Source organism: Podarcis erhardii, assembly GCF_964252035.2.
Source record: "Podarcis erhardii genome assembly, chromosome: 1".
In the NCBI taxonomy this organism is placed as follows: domain Eukaryota; kingdom Metazoa; phylum Chordata; class Lepidosauria; order Squamata; family Lacertidae; genus Podarcis; species Podarcis erhardii.
The window spans coordinates 67,762,356-67,789,785 of record NC_138497.1 but is presented as its reverse complement, the minus strand read 5'-3'; the positions used below and the strand labels follow the sequence as shown (position 1 = coordinate 67,789,785).

General features: G+C 41.2%; 1 protein-coding gene across 6 annotated transcripts in view; it reads right to left on the bottom strand.

Annotated features, from left to right (window-relative positions):
- Positions 1–27,430, bottom strand: part of PPFIBP2 (PPFIA binding protein 2) — a 100,150-nt gene that overhangs the window by 67,969 nt on the left and 4,751 nt on the right. For 2 of the 6 annotated variants that reach the window (XM_081834608.1, XM_081834614.1), the window contains exons 1-3: positions 18,623–18,919; positions 10,485–10,582; positions 1,751–1,965 (exon numbers count right to left, since the gene is read on the bottom strand). In XM_081834608.1, the coding sequence (XP_081690734.1) occupies positions 1,751–1,965; positions 10,485–10,548 (279 nt within the window). In that variant the 5' untranslated portion in view covers positions 10,549–10,582; positions 18,623–18,919. Of the gene's footprint in view, positions 1–1,750; positions 1,966–10,484; positions 10,583–18,622; positions 18,920–27,430 lie in introns of those variants that run through there. The other 4 variants (XM_081834612.1, XM_081834613.1, XM_081834615.1 and 1 more) reach the window with 3 other exon arrangements.

The following is a 27,430-nucleotide window of genomic DNA, read 5'->3' as shown; positions in this document are numbered from 1 at the left end:
AGGTTTATGTAGAAATATTTAGAGTTTTAAAGATAGCGTTCTGCTGATTAATTTTCCATTTGGGGGCAAATTGTATCAAATAATGTTAACCCTGGTATTTGTCAACCAGAGCACGCTTCACAAAGAGTTAAGCAGAAGTTAGCACAGAATGAAAAATAGTGAAGCCAATTGTGCATGAAGTCAATCATGCTTAACAACCGAGAGCCAAAACTAGCATGACTTGACATATATTAATTAAGTAGAGAGAGAAAAAGAAGTGTTGTGGTTTCTCAATATTGGGCAATTTCCTGTACAGGAAGCTCCTAGCAGCGTATGCATTCATTTACTTGTAAGATTATTACAAAACAAATCTGCTGTCAAATAAAATACCCGTTTCCTACCTTTATGTCTGTAATTAATAATAAGACTACTACAGAGGAAACATTGAAAAAAATTAAGATACTAAGACTCTTAAGATTTATGCTTCAAGGCTATCTAATATAAATAACTATTTTTAAAAACATAGTACTTGCACTGCTAGACTTGCACCATATGGCAAATTTTCAGATCCCCACTATGGGGCGGACCTTCCATGTATAGCCACCTAGCTTCTTTAGACAAACTGTCCTATTTTAGACAGCAAAACCCTAAACGGTAAGAGCCAACTTGATGAGACAGACAGCCCATTCAAAGTGAAATGTTTAGAAATCTGCATCAGTCTCCAGTTTCCAGTGCTATGTTGCTAATTGTGATACAATACCTTGGAGGCATGCAATCTGAAGCCAGGTCACTTTGCTAACAAACAACCTGAAAGTGTTCCATAGTCCTAGTACACATTAACTTGTTCCAAAGCGACAGGACACATTAACCTGCAAGACAGTCTCCTTGGCATTCTAGGAACTCTTTCCCAAACTAGGTCGGAGGCCAAATTCACAAAACTGCTTTTGCACAGTTTGTTGTTCTTGCTATGTCACTATCAACCATCATGTTCAGAATTGGCTGACTCCATACCCATATAGAGTTGCAACCTATCTGAAAGAGCACATGCATAGTTTTGGGGGTGCTCCTAGATTCATTGCTGACACTAAAGGCTCAGGTGATTTCAGTGGTTCACAGTGCCCATTGCCAACTTCAGCTGGTGCACACCTATGCCCATACCTTGACAAGGATAGCTTTGCCACAGTAACCTCACAATTACATAGGTAACCTCACAATTAAGACTACTGTATGGGGATATAGGTGGGGTTACTCTTGCACCTGGTTTGGCAGCACAGCTGTTGTAAAATGTTGCTGCTAGGATTCTTAGCACAACATTCAACTTTACATATGGGGGAGAGGAACTTGTTCTATTTGGCAAGCAGAATTGTGCTGACAGAACATTTGCATTAGCTCACTGTTGAATTCCACCCATGGACTCTTAATGTTTAATCCTCTGTTTTGTACACTAATCACTTTTATGTGCAATATAAAATTGTGTTTTACTTTTTGGGAAATCTTATTGACTGTTGTATTTTTAAGTAAACTCCTAAAAGTTCCTTATTATATTAAGTGGCATAATCTTTTTTTAATAAATAAGCCCTGCAAACTGGAATTCTTCAACTAGAGCTATCATGGTTTGAACCTAGGAAAACCAATGCACTATGATCTCTCCTAAAGGACAGTAGCACCTGTACAAAGGAACTCCTACCTGCTGGTTAGCTGGCTGCTTATTTCAATGCACGAGTCTTTAGTCTCTCAATATAATATGGAAAGACATTGAGTTTCTCCTTACCAGATTTTCTTCCAGCCAGGCGTGTATGCATGCTGCTGTAGTCCCTGGTATCTGATTCCGCAAAGCTTCTCTCTCTTGTGGGTCCTTGACCATTTCTAATGCCAGCTTCAAGTCTTCCAGAAGATGAAGGATCTGTAGTGTGCCAAAATACACTGACTGAGCAGGTGACACCATGTCATAGACACCATTTGTATATTCCGCGGCTGCTTTGGTACCTAAAAGAAAACAAGAAAAACCCGAAAAAGCAATTTAGGAGGAACCAGTTACTTATAAGTTCTTTACATGCAAGATACAATACTGGTAACATTCACAGGGGATGGGAAGTAAGGCCAAAATTATCCTATCTGACCAATCCTTAGAGTATTATAATCTATTCCACTCACCAACAGACATAATTGAATGCTGCCCAGTGCAGTTATGACCTGTTAAAACAGCACACTGAAAACATACAAAACCAAATGATGACCTGAAAATGGAACAAACTGGGCAAACTCCAAAACAAAGCTACTAAGTTTCAAAAGGTTTTCCAGAAATGTTATTCAAAACACAAGTAACTTCCTGAAGGAACCTTTTACTTAACTTCTGTAATTCTGCACCCCCATTTTTAGATCTGCCCCTTGACCCCCTAACCCCACTGCAATTCAACATTACTCTTTAATTTATTTTTGTTTACCTATCATAATCACTCAATAATTATAGCAATCTCAGGGTGGATATGCCAAAGATAATTTCAGTCTTTTGGAAAAAACTGAAGATAGAAAATCCAAACCAGCTACCTGCAATTGCCCCTACAAACCATTAGGTGTCACCATCTTTTCAAGACACACTACTAAAAAACCCCACAAGTATTTACTTATTTGTTTTACGATTTTGTAGGGAAATGCAATTTTTACTGCCATCATAAATGTCACACAAGTTTGCTTTAGCCCACTTTTAGCAATGCAATTCCTCCAGCACTTTCATACATGTAATCATTTGAATAATTAGTTTGTCAGGTCCAATTGAGACTCTTTTTTGTGTTTGTATTCCAACAAGCACTGCTTCTCTAAAGCTTCCGTTCAATTGGATGGTGCTTGTGAGACACTCCACAAAAGCTCTTTGGAAATAAACAGAAGTGGTCAAAAGCTGTGTTAAGGAACAAGGCATCACTGTTTAAGAACACAAGAGCAGATCTGCGTTGATCAGGCAAAAGGGCCTATCTAGTCCAGCAATGCTTTCCATGCAATGTGGGAAATCAGATGCCCCTTAGAAGCCCCAAAGCAGGGGCCATCTCCTGTTGTTGCTCCCAAACAACCGGCATTCAGAGGCATTGCAGCCTTAGATCCCAAAGGTGGCATATAGCCATAATGACTAGTAGCCACTGAAAGCCTTGGCCTCCAAGAATTTGACCAACTCCTTTTAAACCCAGATCTCTACACATACAGCTTTCCTAATCATCGCCTCCATTTGTACTCAAAAATCCTTAAACCTGTTCCTCATTTCCACTGTGTATTCATAAGGGATTTGATTTAGATTGCATCTTACTGGCCCAGTGGTTTTTCCTACAATTTCAGTTTAAGCTTGAATTTTGCTATAAGCTGATGATCTGAGCCATAGTCAGCTCCAGGTCTTGTTTTTGCTGACTGTATAGAGCTTCTCCATCTTTGGCTGCAGAGAATATAATCAATCTGATTTTGATGCTGCCCATCTGGTGAGGTTCATGTGTAGAGTCGTCTTTTGTGTTGTTGGAAAAGCGTGTTTGTGATAACCAGCTTGTTCTCTTGACAGAACTCTATTAGCCTTTGCCCTGCTTCGTTTTGAACTCCAAGGCCAAACTTGCCAGTTGTTCCTTTTATCTCTTGACTCCCTACTTTAGCATTCCAATCCCCTATAATGAGAAGAACATCCTCCTTTGGTGTCATTTCTAGAAGGTGTTCTAAGTCTTCATAGAATTTGTCAGTTTCAGTTTCTTCAGCACCGGTAGTTGGTGCATAAACTTGGATTACTGTGATGTTAAAAGGTCTGCCTTGGATTCATATCAAGATCATTCTATCATTTTTGAGATTGAATCCCAGTACAGCTTTTGCCACTCTTTTGTTGACTATGAGGGCCACTCCATTTCTTTTACGGAATTCTTGCCCATAGTAGTAAATATGATGGTCATCTGAACTGAATTCACCCATTCCCATCCATTTTAGTTCACTGATGCCCAGGATGTCAATATTTATTCTTGCCAACTCATTTTTGACCACATCCAGTTTACCAAGGTTCATGGTTCTTACATTCCAGGTTCCTATGCAATATTTTTCTTTACAGCATTGGACTTTCCTTACACTTCCAGGCATATCTGCAACTGAACGATCTTTCGGCTTTGGCCCAGCCGCTTCATCCACTCTGAATCTACTTGTACTTGTCCTCCGCTCTTCCTTAGTAGCATGTTTATGCCTTCCGACCTGAGGGCCTCATCTTCCAGCATCATAACTTTTATATGCCTGTTGTCTTTGTCCATGGAGTTTTCTTGGCAGGGATACTGGAGTGGCTTGCAGGTTCCTGCTCCTATTTCTTCCTACATACATTAAAAATGTAATGCTGTCATCATGCTGCACTTCACATGGCCAGGTCAACTTCAGCATGCTGGCAGGCAGGAGAGCAGTGCAGGTGGTAGGCAGCCTAGGTGAATGAGGGGAGAGGCACTTCATAGCGTGGTCTGTTGGAAACCACTCTATGAAGTGCCAAGCCCTCCCTTAAAAGGTAGGGGTTTGGGGCAAGCTGCAAAAGGAACGGGGTGGGGGGAAAGCTGTGGAGGCAGTGGAGCTGTGAGGGGAGAGGAGGTTTGGGCAAGCTGTGAGGGGATAGACAAAGGGGTGGATGAGATGAAAAAGGAGAGGAGGCCAGGGGAGTGAGCAGGGGTATCAGTAATTTATAATATTTATAAGCTACCTTTCAATGAATGCTCTAAAATGTTGCTTATGATGTTAATATTTCCTTTTTTAAATCAAAAACAAAACTGAGTGCTTCTTTAATTTCAGGAAATCCATGTTGATTAGTTTACAACTTACAAATAAGTTGGTATGTATATGGAATGGACTCATTTTCAATGTGGATTTCCAGGGGGTCCCCCCAACCATCCAAAATAGATTTTCAGAGGGTATAGGAAGCAGCAGGTAGGAGGGGGAAATTGATGGAAATAATCTCCCCGCTTTCCCCAGGGAAAGTTTCCTGTGAGCAGAGTTCCACTCACAGGTTGTCCCATGTCAAATACACATCAAAACATTCAAATAGGGCAGAGTTAAAACTATAACATCCGAATGTCAAGCACCAGTGACAGTCTGGAAGAACGAGTGCGTTTCTAAAAGACACCTAAACACCATGAATATGGCTGTTTGCCTAAGGGGCAGAAGGAAGGTGAATCTATAGTACGGGCGGCACCACAGAAAAGGCCCTTCCTCTGATGCCCACTAGGCTGTGGCACAACAAGGTTAGTTTTCAAAGCGGTTTGTCAATTCAGAATGGGGAGCTGCTACATAGGAATACCTCAAAGGAAGCCCAGGATCTGTTCACAACTGCTTGTAAATTAATATGCTACTTCTTCAGATTGTAGCTATGACTTAAGCAAGAGTTGAATAAAAAGCAAAAGAAGAATATTAGAGAATATCCAAGTATCACAGGGTAGAGATATTCCAGAGTTGGTTTTATGGGGTGTGGGCAAAATAGGCACCAGCATATGACGGCGGAAATACAATCTCCATGACACCCTCCCTTCCAGCCACATGCCATTCTTTTGTGCTGTGTTATTTTTAACCCAACTTTCTGCGGTTGCCATATTAGCCCTTTCACTTTCTGGCTAGAAGGGGGAGAAGGGGAGAAATGACATTGCCTGCAGAGGAATTCACGATGAAGCACACAGAAAGAGAAGCGAAGTAGAAATGCAAGCAAGGACTTAAACCATACCATTTCCCATTTAGTCAACCGAGCATAAACATGGCAACATAGGTTACAGAGCTGCTGCCTCTGATTTGGCTCCTAACTCACCTTCACACTTGTATTTATTCACCCAGAAAGATATCCAAAGCAAGCAAGCAAGCTAGCTATGCATGTTAGAAGGGCGAAATGTAACGGCTTAATGTAATGGTTTAACAAAGTAGTAATCATATAGCATTTTCTCAGTAATTTTCATTATCTGTTGAATGTTTTAATTAGTTCTGTTTTCTCTCTGTGCCTCTTTTTTACCAATGCTTTATTGTTTGGGTTTTTTAACTTTATTACAACTGCATTGAGATTTCATTGCAACCAAGCAGTATATAACTCTTCTGAAATAAAAAACAAATTGACTGCGGGGGGGGGGGGGTCAATGCTTTACACCGACTGAAAAGGTTAATGTTACAGATAGGTAGCCGTGTTGGTCTGCCATAGTCAAAACAAAACAAATTCCTTCCAGTAGCACCTTAAAGACCAACTAAGTCAGTTCTTGGTATGAGCTTTCGTGTGCATGCACACTTCTTCAGGTATCTCATACCAAGAACTGACTTAGTTGGTCTTTAAGGTGCTACTGGAAGGAATTTGTTTTGTTTTGAAAAGGTTAATGAATGACAAAATACTTCCAAGTGCTATGGAAGTCGGTATTTATACAGGAAGACGCTTAAACTGATGAGCAAATGTCTCACACTAATGTCTTAAACTGATGAGCAAATGTCTCACACTAATGGTCATTCTACAGTTTTCACTCACTGCATGCAACAAGCTTCAAATTGCATCCTCGTGTTTTATCACGTGGCTCTTCCTGACAATGTGAGTTCCAAGACCAGCATGGTCCTGACCTGTAAATGGCTTCCCTGGCATTGGAAGTCTCCATGCCAGGGAAACCATTTATGGGAAGCCATTTCAAGGCCACCCCTAACGGCAAGCAGTACCAAGAGACCCTTAATCCAGAAAGTTTAGGTAGCATGTATGATTTTCCCTGCCCATCGATTCTCACAAAAACCCTGAGAAATAGGGTTGGCTGAGAGGTAATGACCACCTCAAGATCACCTAATGAGCTTCATGGCGGAGTGGGGATGTGAACCCAAGTCTTCCCAAACACAGCCCAGTCTCTAACCACTGTGGACAGTATACTCTGTAGACCAGCCTTGACTGAAGAACAGGTCAGAAGACTTAAGCAGAAGAGAGCCTTGTAAACACTGTTTTCAATGGTTCCCTTTGCCTATGTTACTGCTAGTTTTATAATTCCCTCCCCTCCAGCAAGTCTTGTACTGTTTTAAAGGTTTTACTTCTCTTACAGTTATAATTCTAGGTAATATGCACTTGAGGGCCTCCTGTTTTGACTCATGCCACCTTGTAGAGATTCTGCTTTGCCTTTAACAAGCCACAAAATAGCCCCTGGAGAACTGAGCATAATCATTGGACTCCAGTAGTTATGAAATGCTCAGGGCAATTAAGAGTTTGAAGGATGGTTGAGGAAAATTGAAATTGGCTCTTTGAACTCCTAACAGCCTGTAGTATCTTAAAAGAGGAATTAGAGCTAGAGCAAGTATGTATTCAAACTTTTAAAGGCACTGATCCCCAAATGAGTCCTGTATGGATGTAGTAATCACCCTTTCATCTGTGAAGGTGGCAGAGCATAACTGTGAGGCAGATATCAGCCCCAATGCCAAATAGATTTAGGGCTAGGACACCAATTTCCTGCTCATCTCACCTTGGAACACAGCAATCAATGCTATAAGGCAGCTTTGCAAGCCTGCTCCATGCAGGTATTGCTAGACTACAACTCCCATAAGCCTCAGCCAGAACTCAGTTCTCAATTATTTGTTTCCACCTTCCTGCCTACATCCTACAGTTCTTCACAAGCACTGCAAATTACTGTTGTGAGGTTGGGGGTGGTGGGGTGCGGAATCACATATTCAAAGGCATAAGAAAAGATTGCAAAGCGAAGATCCTAGCAGTATCAGAGCCATACAATTCAGAGATTCCATTATAATCAAAAGAAGTTGGATAAGCTTTGTCTTTGTACTGCTGGGAGCAAATTTATGGAGTTAACTTTTCCATTTCATTAACACTGATGGAACTACCAAGGCAAATCAGTTCTTTTTGTTACATTAAACCACACTTGGAAGAAGCATCTGGGGAATGTGGTTTAAAGTCCTTAATGTAGGACTGGGGAACTTGTGGTCCCCCAGGATTTGTTTGCCCACAACTCTCCTCAGTCTCAGCCACTGTGGCCAATGGCCAAGGATTATAGGAGCTGTGCTCCAACAATGTCTAGGGACCAGAGGTTCTCCATCCCTGGTTTAATGGCTTTGTCCCTAGCTACCTTAGGGCTTATCTGCACCTATCTTTCCTCCACACTTACCAGGCACTGTCCATGCTTTAAAGTTCCATGTCCAAGTGCTCTGCAGCTTTCCCTATAAATACCCGCTCTTTAAAGCTGAAGTGAAACAAACAGCAATTTGGGTTTTCTGCAAATTGTCATTTGCTCTGTTTCAGCTCTGGAGCGAAAGAAAGAGCTCTCAGGCATGGAGCTTTAAAGATCAGACCTGTGCCTGGAAAGGGCAAGGCAAAAGGTAATTGTGCATAAGCCCTTACTGTTATAGCAGCCATCTATGTTGTGTATGTGTGTGTGTGGGGGGGTTACAGATTATCCGCATAGTTTTCTAAATATTTAACTTAGTTATAATTCTGTGGTACTTCCCAATGTGAGGTGATCCACGTAAGACAGACAAAAGACAGTCTCTGAGGTTTTCTGTTTGTTTTTATTTGTGCAGAGAGATTTTACCACACTCAATTTGATGGCGTTGTTTCAAGCACAGGGTCTCACAGTGCTAATGCACTTGCATAACATGTTAGTTAAGGGATTGGACATGCTCATTATAATTTCTTCTGCATTTGCAAGGCAGAGACAGCTAACTAAGGCTGACCATCCAGCATCCTTAATTCTCAGAGCAGTTATCATTATAGATGTACCAAAGCAGAAAAGCCTAGAGACACTGACTTATCTGTCAAATTTTATCACGTCAAATGCAATTCTACTTGGTGATCTGGTCTGACAGTCTTACCCTCATACGCTCCAGATGTAATATCATATTTCCACTGAGCACAATTGCAAGCAAGAAAGCTTTTATTTTGACTTGCTCTGGATTCATTCCAAGTCTTCTTCTTCTTTTTTTAAGTAGAAAAACAGTCTATAATATGCCCAATTTCAGTTACTTACATTGTGCCCTTGAACAAGTCCATCACATACAGAACGCAAATGCAGTGTTATATATTATCAATTAAAATTACCAGGTCACCTCTTTTTCCCTTAAGGCATCCATATCTATGGATGGTGCGGTGATGTTCACCCCTATCACAGGGACATTTTGACGCTCTTCCAAGGTAAGTGGCTCTTTCCCTAGGCTTGGTTTGGCCTAATTAAAAAAAAGGGGGGAATGGACTATGTGCTATAATGCAAGCATTTCAAATCTAATTAACACCTGACCTGCCCATGTAGGACCTGAAAGAATGTTCGGAATTTGATCCGAGAAGAAAAATAAACTGAGCTCACATTTTTGAAAGGGAAAAGTTGCTAGAAGGGCAACCATGTTGTTGTTTCAGGACTGGTCCTCCTGCATTCTCATAAGACCTTCAGAAAGTCATCTGTACACAAGCAGAATACTGAAAAACATTCTGATATGGGGATCTTCTCTCCATAGAAACCTGGTGCTGTGCAAAGCTGTCTGGAAACTCCCACTGCCTGGTGGGCTGATCTTACATGGTTTGTGTTAGGGTCAATGTTTCAAACATAAGATATACTTGGGATTTGATGTCAAGTTCTGAGAAGCTGCAGCACCCCAAAATAAAGGATCAATATCATGGAATGGTACCATAAGCGTCACCGTTACTTTTGCCAAAACTGTTACCCATAAGCCAACATTATTGAGATGTGCTCATGAGATTTAGGCTACACCCTGTGCACACATTTACCTGGGAGTAAGTCCCATTGAACTTAATAGGACTTGTCTTAGAGCAGACTTGAACAAGATTGCCCTGTTAAACTTAAGGCTACTTTCATTTACGTTCCTATTCAACTGGTTAGCATAGTAACACACTGCAGGGTTATGGATCATCAGGTGGTTCAGATGCTCTCTCAAAAAGGCAGGGTAAAACCTATTCAACATTACAGCCAGTTTCTAAATTTTCCAGATGAACGCCTCACACCTCTGATTTTCATTCATTCTATTTGCTATCTCCTGAACAGTTTTGCCAGAACTGGCAGGACAACTAAGAGTGGAAAACTGAATTGGGGGCGGGAACAAAAAGAAAGCGCTTAAAAAGAAAGAACGTTGACCCCCTTCTCTGCACCGCACATGGGAATACAATGTTTACCTCTGAGGTGATAAGCCACGAGTGCCTCTGTAACTTCAGTCTACAATCTCATCCCTATCCTGTTTGCATGCCTAGCAAACAGTGGCGTGCGGTGAATTTCTTCATAGGGGAACAGTTAGGGCCAGAGGTGCCAACTTGAAAGGGCGATTGGGACATTTGGGAGAAGGCTAAAGGGAGACATGAGGAAGAGGATATCCTGTCAAGCAAGCAGAAATCTGCACTCGCCAGCTTGGGTATTGCCCATTGCAAACTTCCAAAAGATGCCTCAGAAAGACCCGCACAAACAGAAACACAGAATTTCTCCTGAACAGTGAACTCTTCATTATTACCACACATATTAAATGGATTTGTAGGCATGTTTGCTGTTGGGCAGACTAAAAATAATCAATTACAATACCTGCAATGATATCATCCATTTGCTCTAGAGCAGCTTCAAGCATATGGCTAGCATCAGAAGCCATGTTTTCTAGCTTCTCCAGGACTTGTTTTCTTGGTCTAAAAAGGAGGGAGAGAAAGTTCACCTTATCAGATCACATCAACATCAGTCTGCCATCAATTCTAACATATTAGCTTAACCAACTGCTGACAAAGAGCACCACATTTTTAGGAGCAATTTTATTTGTGTCATTGACTGAAGTGAAATTAGTAGTTCTTACCCTTCCATTTTTAAGTGGGAACAAAGATCCCGAGTAATCCACATCTCACCACAACTATGTAAGAATAAAAGCAGCGCCATATATCCTTTAGTAAAACTGACAAGCAGTATCATCACCTGGAAGAGCTACAGAGCCAAATCTACATGAGCCAATCACAGAGCTACAGATCCTCCTGCTCTCAGATTGTTAAATATCCCAGCAAATTTTCATCCTACAAATGCTGGGGAACTCCCTTTTATGCAAATTTTAAAAGTTTTCTAAGGGTACAGCTGTAGAAATCCGAATGCACCATGAACTAATCTACAAGGCTGGGAAAGTGCTTTTTGACTCTACACATGAACATCCTGACAAACAATTAAAAAAATTAAGAAACTGCTAGGGCTACCTACCCCCATTCCCAACTTATTTCTAAAATTTCTGTAGAGGGAAACAGTTCAATCAAATAATTTAAACTGTTAACCACCTTGAACTTTTTTTAAAAGGGAATGTAATACAACAAATGACAAATATAATACAACAAATCCACATGACACCATTATTATAAAAACCACCTGCACCCCAGAAATCCAGTATTTTTCTTAAACAACTGTTGCCAGCAGCCCATTTGCAGTATCTCAATGAACCTTTAACAAGGTTAAGCCCTGCTCTGGGAAGACCCGAAGTCACTAAAAATAGAGGAAATTTAAATACAAATTGGGCACTTCTGAGTAGTGAAAACAATTCAGTACAGGAACCTTTTAAAAAAAATTAAAAAAATACTTGCCCCAAAGCCCTACTGGATAGGAAGGCCATTAAGCAGAAGGAATGCTACCAGAAGCATTTTTTACTAGGAATAACAGAAAACCAAATCCTGAAGGAAAAGAAAAAACTGTTTATGTAAGCAACAACAGCAACCTGGATCCTACTAGCCCAAAGGTGGAAGGAAGATAAGATACCAACAATAGAAGAATGGCAATTGAAAACGACGGACTACGCAGAAATGGCAAAACTTACAGAAAAGCTCAGAGACGACACAGAGATTTAAAAAAGAATGGGAGGCATTTATTGTATATGTGCAAAAATACTGTAAACAAGTAGAAACTTTGGCAGGCTTTGACTAAACACTTGCAAGTACAGTGGTACCTCGGGTTACGAACTTAATTTGTTCCAGAGGTCCACTCTTAACCTGACACTGTTCTTAACCTGAGGTACCACTTTAGCTAATGGGGCTGCCTGTTGCCACCACACGATTTCTGTTCTCATCCTGAGGTAAAGTTCTTAACCCGAGGTACTACTTCCGGGTTAGCAGAGTCTGTAACCCGAAGTGTTTGTAACCCGAGGTACCACTGTAATTAAAATAAGGTAAAGTTTATGGAAGGAAATTTGAACTGAAACAATAAAAAATGATTGTATGTAATTAGGATAAAATAATAAGGATAAGAAAAAAGAGGTTTAAGTATAATTATGCAGAAAATATATATATTCAATGAACCAGGAAAGGAAATGGAGGGAAGTCAGAAGGTTAAAGAGAACCTCCGAAATGATGCTTTTTATTTTTTTATTTTAGTTCTTATACTTCATGTTGGATATTTTGTATTTCTCATTCTTTTTTATGGAAAATAATTGTTGAAGTTGAAATTGTAAAACCAATAAAAATTTATTTACAAAAAAAAAAAAAAAGCAGAAAGAATGCTTTCCGTTAAAGGTCCAACCTTGCCTGGTTTGTCTGTTTTTTTAGGATAACACAGAAGGGGGACAAGTGAAGGAAAGTGGCATAAGTGAAACTGACACCATTTTCTCAACACGCATCCACACAGGTGTGAGAGAGTAAATGGAGGCGTGAGGGAAGCCTCAGAAGTAAGCAGCAAAGTTAAGTGGTGGGGCTGAAGAAGAGAATGGGCAGAGTGGGTGAGAGAGACACCATAGAGCAGGTCAGGGAGTTTCACAAGCCTAACCCAGTCCTGAAGCTAGTAGCTCCCCTTTGCAGCTTGAAAAACAGGAGTGCAATACAAAACAGCTTAGAACACAACAGAATCACAGAATCCTAGAGTTGGAAGGGGGGCGGGGGGGGGTCATCTAGTCCAATCCCCACAATGAAGGCATCTCAACTACAGCATCCATGACAAATGGGCACCCAACCTCTGCTTAAAAACCTCCCAGAAGGAGAGTTCACCACCTCTCATGAGAGTCTATTCCCCCCCTCCCAAAAAATCAACAGTTAAAAGATGTTAAAGAACTCTTGGTTGATTTCTGTTCCAACCGGCTACCCCTCAGGAATTATGTCTCTGAAGTTATCCTTTAACCTTCCATAGAACTCTGTGAATATTTTACACAGCATTAAACATAAAAGGCAAACTAACAGAACTGTATCATGTGACTTTTCCCATATTTTTTAAAAAAATGGCATTTCTTTCTTGCTAGATGATTCTACTTCATGAAAAAGGTCTAGATGCCCAATCCAATCCAATTCTCTATTCCACAGTCCATTTTCCTTGACCAATCAAAAGTTTTTATTTTTAATTGAAAGTCTTCCTAGTGTAACAGTATACAGTACTCCTGAAAGCTTGATACCTCTACAAATACTTGAAAAAACAAAATTACTACATATTTATGTTACTCTAGGAAACTATGGAAGCAGCATGACAAAGGAAGAGCCCTATACAAAATATCTTCCCATGCACCCAGCTTTGTTCAGAGTGTAAATACAGCTGTATGCCTGAGTCCCTACTAATTCCTGGATCCAGCAAGGGTTAAAATCTAAGCAAAGATTCAAATTGTTGAAATAGCCAAATAAAGTTTCTTCGTAATGACTCTGTAAGTATGGGCCATTAAGGTAACAAAGGAAGTGGCTCTGTGCCAGACAGAAGATGTAGGGTGGGGGGGCATAGTTGACTATGAGGCTGTAGCTATGGGAGAAGAAATACCCTCTTGGGCTGTTAATGCTGTGAGCCCCTACACCATAAGCTCAGTTTGTATATATGAGTAAATAAGTCATATATCATAAAGTCACCACAGTCTTCACTGTCTCTCATTCTGAGGAAACTGAACCCTGAGTAAGCACCTAGAACCACTGGAATCTTGCACCTCTCAGAGACTGGGGTATTGTGCAATGATATGTTAGAGAGCAGGTACTTACTAGTGGCTACTGGGAACAGCTGCCCTTGCCCTTATCTTACATACACTTCTGCCAGTTGCACTACAACAGGGGTGCCCAAACCTTTTCGAAAGAGGACCAGATTTGATGAAGTGAACATGCTTTTGTTAGGATTGAAGTTGTTGAGCTTTTTTTACAATTTTACCCCAGGACATATACTGCTGCGGGAACCAACCAGATTAAATCGACCGGCAGGCCGGATTAGGCCCTCAAAACGGGCTTTGGACATGCCTGCACTGGAACTTCAGCATGTTACCACCTTCTTTTAGTTTCTCTTTTACTTTCCAAAAGGATGAAAAGTGATGTTTAAAAAGAGAATGTGCTGAACTGAACAATCTGACCACTGATTTATTTTCTTAAAATATATATGTATCAATGCAGATTTTGTTGTATAGTTACATGCATGCTCTCTAAAACCTTGTTTTAATAGCTTCACATATTTCAGTTCACAGCACCTGCCAATAGCTAACTGGAGTTCTTTGATGTTTTTCGGCTCTCCCAGACTTGTTCAACACAGATTCTGAGAGCTCTTCAGGTGGTGGAGCCAGCAAAATGATTTTGGCCGGAAGTCTGACATTCCTAAACAGAACCTCTTGTTTTAAGACTGCTGCCCACAAGCAGATTTGAAGTTCATTTTAGGAACCAAGACTGAAACTAAGTTTGTAGCTTTCTCTGAAAGAATTGGGGCTGAAATAATATTTTTAAAGGGTCTTGCATCTCCTGTAGATGTGCATTCTAATAATTAATGTTACTTTGCTACACTTTCTTCCCTTCCTCTTCATCAAGAAGCAATCTATACTCATTTAAGAAATGATGCTTATGTAAGGCTTTTCCTAAATGCTCCTGAACACTTCATTATCAGTCAGAAAACTCCGATGTCTACTCTAACATGGGAACACAGGAAGCTATCCTATATTGATTCCGGTCACCGGTTTGTGGGTTTAGTTCTCCTCATCTAGAATCTAAGCATTTATGTTGCATTCTCTCCAGGGATTTATCCAAAAAGGATCTCCCCACATTTCTTGGCTGGATCTAGACACAAAGAAGGGCTTCAGTTAAAAGCATTGTAAATATAAACAGGGAAAACAACACATATAAATCGCTTTTTCTTTACCATTCTAGCTGACTCCCTTGTTAGGCATAGTAACCGCTAGCCAGAAATGCCAAAACAGTCTTAGAAAAAGTAGATCATCCCTCCCCGATTATCCATTATTTCATGAAACCAACCACCCCAGCACCCTATGCTGATTCAGATTGCTAAATTGATGAACCATAGAGAAATCTCTCTATGGTTTGATGTAACAAGATTGCCCTTAATTGGGTGGCCTGACAGGAACAACTTCACCTAAACACTGAAGCCATGTTCGGAATCTCCAAAATTAGAGTTACCTAGATGCCAGCAGCATCACAGCCTATTTCCAGTGCCTATAAAATTGACTCTGCACCCGAAGCTCATCTGGGAATGGCAGCATCATAATCTTTTTAAAATAGTAACAGTTGACTAGTTCTCATTGAGGAAGGATCTGATTTGGGCTATACCACTTCATATGGGGGAGAGGCTCTTGTGATTAAGTAGGGAAGGAATCCTTTCATATAAAAATCTAGAAGAGCAGCTGAAGGGTTCTAGCCTAAGTTTGCTTCCACACAGGACCCAAATGAGAGGCCTTCCAGAAGATCCTAACTGGTTGGCAGAGTCATGGGAGTTCAAGTATCCTGGATCCAAATCATATAGGGTTTAATTGGTAACAAGCAGTGCTTAGAGTTTGAACTGTGCTCAGAAACACACTTAGAGACCAGAAATCATCACTTTTCAAGCTTGCTATGACAAAACATGTCTCAGTTTTACATTCCACAGAGAATATTAATCTGAATGAAACCTGTTTATTTGGGCAGAACTGCATAGTGCCTGCAAGGATCCACCTTTCCAATTAATGCAGATAAGTTTCCCCTGTAGGAAAGTTAGTTATGCAAAGGGTGTTCCTGCTGCAGCTTGTTAACAATTACTTTCCATGGGATATGTAGCAACTTCATATTGCCTAGAGAAAGAACCCGAATGCTAGAAAACCCAACGGTTAATGACTAGAAGGAGACAGTGTTTCAAAATCCCAACATGTGGGGCAGATGAATGGATTGGGAAGACTGTCACCTGTCTCTGCGGAGTGAAAAAGCACTTTGTAACTTTTTCAACCTTATGTAGTTTCAGGATTCCTCAACTTTAGAAGAGCAAGAAACAAGACTGAATATTTTTTGTGTTGTCTCAGAACTTTTTGTCACACACTTCTGAAGCACTGAGTAAGCATTTAAGATCAGGTTATTTAATTGCAAAGTGATGAGAAACAAACAGTTTTCCTTGCTTTAATTGATTTAATATTTAATTTCATATTGCCAGGACATTGGTTGAAGCTGAGCACAATTCAGATGTTTTTAGACTGTTAAAAACAACAACACCCTTCTGTACAGCACCTAGCACATATGAAATGCCTATAAATGATGCTAATATCATGCTAGCCATTCTTGTGCTTGTAAAATAAAAGGAATTCACAATCAGTGAGGGAGAGGAAAGAACACATCTGAAGGCAGTCTTTTTAAGGGAAGCTTTTAAATGTATGATGTTTGGTGTTTTAATTTGCTGGAAGCTGCCCAGAGTGGCTGGGGCAACTCAGTCAGATAGGTGGCATATAAATATTATTATTAAGTGCACAAACATCTGTGGTAGCCTCAACAGCAACATTCTCTTTGCACTTGTCATATGCAACTTACATTTGGGAATCTTTGTGCTATACCTAGAAATCATTTACCAGCAGTGTTTCCCATGAGCTAGTAGGACGCAAGTGTACAGCATACATTCCAAAAATCAGGTGGTGCTGGAAGGAAGCTGTTCACTACATGAACTAGGGGGCTGAAGCTACTTGCCACATGGGTAGGAGAAAGGGGTACAAAAAACCAAGCAGAAGCCCCCCCCCCATATCTCAACAAGAACAAGCTCATCACAGTTGCATGAATCATAGAACTGGAAGAGACCCTTAGGACCATCTAGTCCATCCAGGGGTTGTCAACCTGGTCCCTACCGCCCACTAGTGGGCGTTTCAGGATTCTAGGTGGGCGGTGGGGGGTTCTGCGGCACAAGCTGAATCCTCCTTCCATAGAGCACTGGTGGGCGGTAAGGAAATTTTACCATCAAGAAAGATGCATTAGTGGGCAGTAGGTATAAAAAGGTTGACTACCCCTGGTCTAGTCCAACTCCCTGCAATGCAGAAATCTGCAGCTGTCCCATAAAGGGGTCAAAGCTGCAACCCTGGTGTTATCAGCACCACACTCTAATGAAGCGATGTGATTTTAGTGATCCACAACGGTGCTATTTATGAAGACCACATAAATAAAAGCCAATCTACAAAAAGAGGTTGCCACTGTGGTTGTGTAAGGGCATGCAAATTATTGTGTTGTTTGGCAGGGCGGAGGAGGCAGGATTTCTTTCAATGCCTTAAAACCTGTTTTGGAGAGGCTTGTGATGGGGCACACAGGCCTCCAATCCACATAGTCAGCAGCTGCAACCCTTCGATCTAAGGAGAAGAAAAACCTCATGCAGCCAATGTAGCACACAGTTCACCTGCTGCACCCTCTGCTTTTCAGAACCCATGTCATACATTTACCTCACTCAGAACAGTGCAAGCAGATGTGTTCTGAAGCTAATTTTCCTTCCCCCAATATGGAGGAGAGGGGAGAATCACCTCAGCCTTTTGAATTTAACTGAAAACACAGAAGCAGATATAACTCTTTTAAAATGCAACCAACAGTACTGTGCATTCGGCTCCAGATTAATAAGGTAATATTACTGGCTCGGCATCTTTTTCTAGTCATACCTGTTACCACAGCTTTAGGCGAGTCAGTTTTTCCCAGACACTCCCTTCAATTTGCCTAACTTCAAGTCGAAGTTTTTAACTCAACACATGCCTCTCCTGTGTGTTCTTCACTAAAACATGCTATCAATCCACTGGCATCAGAATTGGATCTATCAGTGAGGGGCGGGGGGGGGGGGAATCACTAATCTTTCAGCCACAAACACACACAAATGCATCTATCTGTACCTGTCTAAGAAAAGAACACCTGCTTTTTGTCAGAGGAGCTTGAAAGTCCACACAACTGAACTGAGACCTTGCCTGCTTTCCAACATTGTCTGGAATCTAAGTAACGATCTGTGTGACATGAAACGTAAACCATCAAGACAGTATTGAAAACTAGACCACTGAGCACTTTTAGAACACTTTGCATGCATTATGACCATTGATGCTTACAACAGCTCTATAGGAGGCATATAATTATTATCCCCATCTTGCAAATGGGGGGCTGATGCTCATGGAGCAGTAGCAATGCCTAAAGCTACCTCATGAGCTCATAGAAAAGCAGAGGTTTGATTGGATATCCCTGAGCGTTCACTCTCGTCACCACCAAAAATAATTTAAATACAGTTTCTACTCCCATCTGGCAACACACACACAAAATCAAAGGACAAAGTCAGCATGTCAATTGTTAGAGAAAAAGGAAGAAATCTGGAGAAGATGAAACATAGTTTGAGGGTAATTTTAACCCAATTCTAGGAGGAGAGGGAAAGGAAACTTTTCCTATTCAATTTGCAGAGTAGTAACCAAACTGGACTTTTGTAGCAAAAGTGACACCTTAACACATTTATTACGATTCAAGCTGATTAAACCCATAAAAGCTTATGAAACCTGTCACAAAAAACCTTACCTTTACCAGTCGCCAAGGGAGGAACGCTCACTTGGGCTGTTGCCCAAGAGAAATCTCATTGCTACTAATCACAGCTTCGGTGCAAAGCAAACGACGACAGCTTTCATTCACAACCACCACCCCTAAGCCACATGCTTGTAATAAAAGCCCAACCCACACGTGAAATGCTTACAATAATTCAAAGCCCAGCCCACAAACAAAACGCTGTGATCCATTTTATCATAATCACTCAACAGCTTTCCCACTAAGGAGACCTGTCAGAACGATCAGCTGCCGGTTCCACAGAGTAACATTTGCCCAGCTACATGCAACATACAGTATGGGAAGAGGGCGCAGTAGAAGAAAGGAGGTGGGGAGATGTGACTGATAGGTTCCTTGAAATGCCAAGATTTCAAAATGACAGAATGCCTAAACAAATGTGTTCATCCTCCAAGAGAAACCTACCTTTGTAAAATTATACAACTGTTTGGCACTGCTTCCCTCCAACCCCAACGGTTTTTTAAAAAACTGGTTCTGAAGGCATTTGGCTTCCTCATGCATTAGCAGCGAACAAGCAATAGTATGTTTACTCATCTTATCACTTACATGATGCAAAGAGAATTATACAGTCACAGACCTGGTAAAATTATTACTGACATGAGAAAGCTTACACATTGTTGAGAAAGGGGAAGCCTGTAAACCTTTTGATGGTCCTAGCAAACATGCACACTACCCATGTATTAATTATGCATCCGTGTATTGTATGTTTGCAGCGATACCATCAGACCTGGGAGTTCAGCAGCCACCTGGCTGTCACCTTTTAATATGAGAGAGTTTTCCAGTTAGGGGGGGGGGACTTGTTGTCTCAGCATCTCAAGTGGAAGAAAACAGACCAGGTGCCACTTTCCCCTCCGCTTCCCCCTTCCAGGAAGAATCCCAGCAGAATATCAAAAGATCTGTCCTTGTGGAGAGAGAAATATAAGTGCTTTAGAAAAAAAATGTAGCAAGAATCTTATTACAGAAAGTGTTAGACAGAAGGCAGCCTAAAGATGGCTCTTGCCAGGAGCTCCAGCAGTAATATTTCAGGATTAAACTTTAGGTGCCAAGAAGCTATTGTTTCACAAAGAAAGCAAATAGAAATTATTTCGCAAGCCGATATCACCAAGCAGTCACCTATTTGCGCTTCAGACACTACAGTTCCCAAAGAGAGAAGATTCAAATGGCATGTCTTCAATAACAGTGACTCAACATGCATGGAAGAGTTACAGATACATTTGCCTAAACCCTGCACAAAGTTTAAGTCTGCTAAAGGGCCACTTTGTCCCATTTAGTGGGGCGGGAGAGAGCCTTGGTTTCTCCCATGGTGCAGGATCAGACCCACAGGAAAGCCAGGAAGGGTGCATGAAGAGAAGCGCCTGAAAAAATCATGAAGTGTTGAGGGCGACGCAAATAGTCTGTCATATCAGATGTCATGACATGCGAAACACTGGAATGCTTTTGTTTATATATAGAGCAGTTTATCAACAGCATGCCTGACATGCCTGAAGTTCTTAGCCACCGGAGATCTTCCACTGTGTTATGCACGCAGGAGATACTGATACACTTTAATGTATACAATGCACACCAATAAAAGCAACATACATATATATTAGGATCAACAGCACCAACCACACTGTAGATGAAGTAAACAACAAATTTTAGTTACATGATTTCTTCGTTTGTTTGCTCGAAGAGCTCTAGTCAGGACCTTTAAGAAGACCCAAACTAAACACAATGGGGGTTAAACATTTGGGGCAGGATTCAACTAAGTTGTGCTCACACAACCTGTCTCCCTACCTGCCCCACAACCTGCCCCATGCAAATCTGCTCTGGAAGGTTGTAGAAACCCACGAAACAGGTTTAGGTGCTGTGTCAGGTGGGGGGTGGGGTGGGGGGAGAAAGGGGAGAACTTGTCATGTAAACAAACTTTGTTCCCTGTCCACATACCCCACTTAGCACTATGCTGAATTCCACCTATGCTTTCAACACCGCTCCTCTCCCTTAAGTAAATAAATTAAAAAAAATTAAGTAGCAGCTGCTGCAGGGCTCCATCTTGCAAACACCCCCCCCCCAAAAAAGAGGCCAACAAAAGTTAAATTTACAATAAATCAAGATGGTCAAAATGAGAACAACATAAAAGAGCAACGTATGGAATAAGGAAGATCTTAGTGTATGTAAAGATGAGCAGTCCTTCAGTATCCTTGTCCCAAGTCAGGAAGGTGACTTAACACATTGAGTGAACAAAAGACATGCATCCATATCAGAGAACGATAGCTGTCTTGCACCAAGTCAGACCATTGTTCCATCTATCTCAGTCTACACCAGGCTTCCCTAACTTTGAGTCCTCAGGTGTTGTTGGACTATGATGCCCATCATCCCCAGTAAGTGCTCAGGGGATGGTAAGAGCTGTAGCCCAACAGCATCTGGGATCAGAGGGTGGGGAAGGTGAGTGTTCACCAACTGCCAGTGAATCTCTGGAGTATTTCCCAGTGACTGGAGTCTTTCCTAGCACTGCCTGCAGAAGTCAGGCTTGAACCTGGGATATTTTGCTCTTAACAGTGAGCTACGCCTCTTCCCACTGCTCAAGGTCCTTCTAACAAAACTGAAAAATGTTAACTTGCATATAACTTAGAAATTTAAAGAATTTTGTTTTAATTAAGCAAAAATAAAACAATGGCGCTAGACTAGAGAAGGGGCTGCAAAGCCCCTTTGGGATCCAGATCTACATTAATAGCTTTCTGCATTTTGGGGACAAGTATAATCCATATTACACTACAGACTGCAACATTCTATGATTCTATAAAAGTAGCATGACGATAACCTAGAAAATGTGTTACGCCCATCACGATACCTCAAAAGAGAGGAAGCACCATCAGAGATAAATCTGAGAATCACTTCCTTCTATTGCCCATGATGTACCCAAAACTACTGTCAGAAAGCATTAGATTATCTATTAAAAAAAACCAACTATCTGATCTTTCATCTATCATTTGTGAAGGAAATGGAGAATAATGATCCAGGGGTAGATCTTTAAGAATTATTACTTCAGCAAAAATTATTGAAGGTACATTAACATGAGATAAAGGCAGAACCTTCAACACTCCTTTGAAACGGTCAAAATTATGAAAGACTGAAGCTGTGCTCTAAAAGACAGATTTGGAAAGCAAAACATTCAAAAATCATCACCATAGATACTCACCTGTGACACACACAGAGAGAGAGAGAAAAAGGAAGAATAGAAACAAAAATCCAGTCCCATCATTCAAAATGCAAGTTGTTTAGTTAGGTCCTTAATTGTATAGGGAAAATTCTTATACAAAATATTATCCAGCTGCAAAAATATGCCAGTCCAGTGACCTGTTCCACAACTCAATCCTTTATTATGGAGACTCGTCTTCTTATATAGAAGACATGTGGCCCTTTCATGGGGGGGGGGTGAGGGGAGTCTCTTTCTGCTCAAAAACATCCCTTTGTAAAAGTATAGCAACGTTTGGGTGTCTTTCATCCATAAGGACATCACCTGTAAGACCATTTCAAAGTGCCAAGGGTCACTCTTGGAGATTACACCGCAGCGGGTTTCTCCCCTCCCTGCCAGAAAGAAGAATACTCCATGGCAACCAACAGTTGCTCTTGGCCTGAAGCTGACGGAAGTACAGTCTGGCCAGCCAGAAAACAAGGCTTGCAGGGCAAGTTGGTGTGCTTGTGGCCCTAACTGAATATAAATGCCTGTTTACAACTCAGCCCATCTCTTTTGGCATCCTTGGTAAGGACATCCACTCCTTACCTTTCTCCTCTACTCCCCTTTCCTTGTTTCTCTTTTAAGTTTGTAAACATCTCTCTCTCTAAAAATTATATATATGAATGAATTCAATAAACTGAAGACAGCTTCCTTCATCAGCAACACCTTTCCCCTCTTTTCTCTAAAAAAAAATTCTATTTATGAACCGCTCCAAGAAAGTCTTCTGGGAAACCCAGGAACTAGCTGTACATTTTGCACCTTTCATTTAAGACGATGCTACTGCTTGAATTTATTTCCTACAGTTGTTCACGGCCAATGCCTACTTGACTGATTATCTTTTCTTCTCTTGGTTTATGTCCCCTAGAAACTCTTCTTATGCCAAGCAACCCTTTACCTCACAAGTTCCTTTGGTCCTAGCATGGGCAGAGAGGGGAGGGAGAGACAACAAGTTGCCACAATGTATACAATGGCCCCTCTCTCTACTTAATTGAATTAGCTGGGGAGTGCTGCATCTGGTTCTTGAGGCACATTTTGACCAGCTTAACAGTTTAGTATTATGTTCTTCTTTTCTTGAAGCAACAACAAATTGTAACACTTAGTGAAAAGAACGACATAAATGTGTCACACTTCATTAACTGTTACAACGGTTTCTATGAAATAGGGCAGACTTTAACTCACATATTATATGGCAGGAGAGACAGAGGCCGAACGTTTGGAGATTCCGTATGGTTTAAGGCAAACAAAAGAAGGTGTTCTGTACATCTGATTTCATGAAAGTGAACCAGTGTCGAGCTATAAATGGCCATAAATACCCATACAACACACCCGCCATGGCAAGCTACTTCCCACAACACAGCAATTCATGAATAATGATGCCTGCAAGTCTCAAAGGCTGGCAAATGTCCCAAATATGTGAATGAAATGGACGAAAATATAGTTATTATTTATTTGTGGAGCACTTTGTAATGTCACTTTGAAGGCTAGGAACAGAGTGGATATAGTTGTCAGTCTTGGCACACATTCCAATTAGTATTAATTCTTTCAATTCATTGCTTCTTTAAAAAGAGGTGATGTGGCATGCATTTCTGTGTCAGCTAATGACATCTCTTCCACCAACTTACACGAATAGCTTCTAAACCGAAATTGTACAAGATGGTTGCGGCCAACCTACACAAGGAAAACACAGGATTCCAAATTCTATTATTTCCCTCCTAAGGCTAATGTGACCATGAGGGTATTTTCCAGAGTGAGTCAGTGAATACCATTAACTGTATCCCCACCCACTGATATTTTCCTGAGAATGTACCTGTCATCTTACAGGTGCCCCTGCAAGCTGAACTCCAGCACCAGAAGTGAGGCCAAGGGAGGGGTGGCCTCATGGTAGACATGGAAGAGGTTAAGCATAATCAGAACACTGTTTCATGATTCGGGGCTGCCCAATCCATTTTGGGCCAAAGCTCTTTCGTGTTTCTGTCACATATACAATCAGAGGTATCAGTCTGCCATAGATTGCACCCCATACGAGATGCTTCACAAAAGGAAGCCATATGTAAAGCACTTCAAAAATTTTGGTTTGGAGGTATGGGTGCAGGGTAATAAACTGAGCAAGCGTGGAGAACATGGTGTTTTCCTAGGGTACAAGAAGGAGTCTTATTGTGTCTTGGTCACAGACACGAAGACAATCAGATTGACCAGGAGTATAGACTACAATCCTAAATGGGACAGAGTTGGCATTTTTCAGTATTACCCCATTTCTGGTGATGATGGTGCAAAAGGTGCGAAGCCAGTTAAGAGGGAGGCAAGTTCTGTTGTAGTTGGTGATAATTCTGATGCCGGTGTAAATCCTGATGATGGCACAGATTATCAGAGCCCAAAAGCCTCAGGTGAGTCTGACGCTGATTCAGACTTAGCAGCTTCATATACTTTAGCTCCTCACTGGCTCAAGGGCGATGCTGACAGAGTGGTCCCCCCCCCCCAAAAAAGAGAATGATAATCTGGCCATTTTAAGTACTCCAAGATCTCAGTGTCTTTGAAATTTTGACAGTACAAATATAAACTTTAGCAACAAATATCAGAAGATATGAAGTATTTGAATGTACTATTTGTAGCTTTCATTTCTGTGAAGACATGAGGTGCGTAAAGCATGTAACAGCACATTTCAGGTATAATGGATGCACTCTTTATGTGTGTTGCATACTTGCCATTTATATTCAGTGAGCCCTGCACTTTCTCTTTCTAAACAGGATTAATGGCTATGCAAATCAGCCTTGGACTTGCACTGATTACATTGAAAGATAATTAATCAGACCAATTAACATCAAATCCAGATTTCAATGAAGTCAAAACAACCAAACTGCAAATCTACATTGGATAATGAGAGAAACTCAACTAGGAAAAGAACACTATTTAGCTCTCAATGTGCATCTCATTTGCTAATGTACAATGCTTCAAAAGGGACAAGTTAATGTTTCCAAGATCTTCCCTTAATGCCAGTCTCTTATCTCTTCAACAAACCTGATTTGCTTCATGTAATTTCTGGGAAGAAGTACCATTAGAAAGCTTTAGTTGACAATTTACCATTAGTATAATTCATCAAAAAGTCTTAGTGCAATGAGTCAGCTGAGAGTATGCTGATTACAGATTCCTAAGCATATGTTATCATTTAGCGTGCTTATTGCACTAACACAGCTTTAGGTTCAAACATATGCTTTGCATATTCCAAATCAGAGATACAGACCCCCATCTGAGAACTAGCAACTTTGCAACCAAGGATGCTCAGTTACACACACCCACACACCAACTCCACCCCCTCAGCAAACTAAAGAAATGCACCACTTCCTTGAAGGTTCCTAAATAATGCAATTAGGAGAGTAAACTGAGCAAATGCCATCACAGAAACTCCTCAGAATCTACAGAAAGATTCATTCTGTATTCAGAGCTCAGCTGACCATGGTAATCAAAATGACTAAAGCCTCAAGATTAATCAGTTTTTAGCAAAAAAAAAAAAAAAATATCCAAGAAAAACTCAGCCACACAAACACACGCACTCCAGTGGGTGGTATAAAGGCATAATTAGTGTGGATGAATCATTCCCTATTAATATTGAAGATCTATGTCTACAACATTAAAATAATTCCATGTGTAGGCAAGAACTAGTTACTGCCAAAGCCAACAAGTATGGTATGCAATGATGCAATCTGAATTTAAGATCTTGCCAAACTCGCTGGGCTCCTAGTATCAGGGGTGGACTTTGGTAATATGGTATTGGTGGTGGTGGTATTATTATTATTATTATTATTATTATTATTTTGCACCCCCTCAGCTTAACGTCCTGTGCCCTAAATCCAGCACTGCTAGTTTGGGCAAGATATGCAAAGTTTGGGTGGGGAGCAGAATGGTTCCATACCACTTTAGCTTCTACAGTCCACTCCAGACTTGGGCAAAGTGGAATCCGCGATGAACTCCAGTGTGATGCACAAAGCCATGTCCATCAAGCTTCTTTGTGCATACCTGATTCAGAGAATGCAAAGGGGGCTGCTTCCCCAATTTTTCTGCATAGCGAAACAAATGGTATTTTCATCACCTCTGGACCATGGCAGACATGACTGGGGTAACCTCCATGAGCATCCCAGACCACACCGGGAGAATGCTTGACATGCTTGGTGCCTCTGACACATTCCACCCATTTGCTATGCCCAAGAAAACTGTTTTCAGGAGGGTTGGTATCTGCAGCAACTGGGTGGGGTGAAGAGGTCTGGTCATGCTCCAAAACATGGGCATAGTCAGGATTTATGCCGGGGTGGGGGGCAGAACCTCAGTTTGTTAAGTATTTTTATTGTTTTACTTGATCTGGGGGCCCCCTGCCCCCTTGCCCCCCTTGGCTATGCCCATGCTTCAATAATGCATCCATCTCTTCCAGCATCAAATTTCCCTTCCTGGGTTTTTTTTTTTTTTCAGATGTAAGGCAGAATACATGAGCATGATATTATGTAATGGTGGAATGGGTGTGTGTGTGTGAGGAAGAGAGTTAGAGAAGCTGGCAAGATACCGTACTTGAAGCTTCACTGAATTGGAAGAAGGTACTGCTACTCCTTTTTCTTAAACTGCAATGGCTGAGGCTGATGGGAGTTGCAGCCAAATCATCAGCACCAGGTCAGCAATGGCTGCCTTAAACTACTCATGTGAAATGTAGTGTTGCCTGCTTGTGAAATCCCTCTCTAGGAAAACTCGCCTGGTACCCATGCCAACAACTTTTCAGCACTCAGCAAATATTTTCCCAGCCTTTTAACATCTGGTGTGTTTTTGTTTTAGCACTGTCTTTAACAGTTGCAAACTGTTTTACTGATTACCGTAGTTGTGCTTCCTGAGCTGAGTTTTTAATTGCCCTAGGAATTTTCATTCAAAATGTTTGAAAGGAAGACTGGATCACACACATTCATTCTGTATGGAGTGAACTCACACTGGAGTTGAAATTATGCTGACATTTTCCACAGGGCTTCTCAGTCTCCACTTCAATTCCCATGCAGACCAAGCATTTGGGAACACCAACATGGGATAGGATGAGGGCAGCATTAGTGGAGGAGAAATTGTGATGGCTCTTATGTCGCTGATTACAAGCATCTTCCAATAGTGTCATTTCAGGCTCACATTTCAGACAGCACTCCCAATGAGAATGGTCCCACCAGCTGACGAAAGGAATGCATTTTCCCCAGCGACAATAGATGGCTGTCTGAATGCTAGGAATAGGAGACATCGCCTAAACAGAAGTGCTTTCTTACAGGGGAAGAAGAAAAACCTGGATTCTGTGCAACTCAGAAACATACATACATTTGTTGTGATAGAAACCGATCTACGGGAAAGGCCCAAAGTGAGTTGGTGCACCATGCATTGACAGATTAGGGACTACTTTTAATCCTATTTCCATTCACACTGTCCAGTGACCACAATATAATTCAGGAGCCAAAGTCTGGCTAATGAGAAAAACAAAAGCACCAGTACTGTAACCTTCCCAACAGCACTGTTGGGCCAGGGATTTGAAGGCAAATTGTATT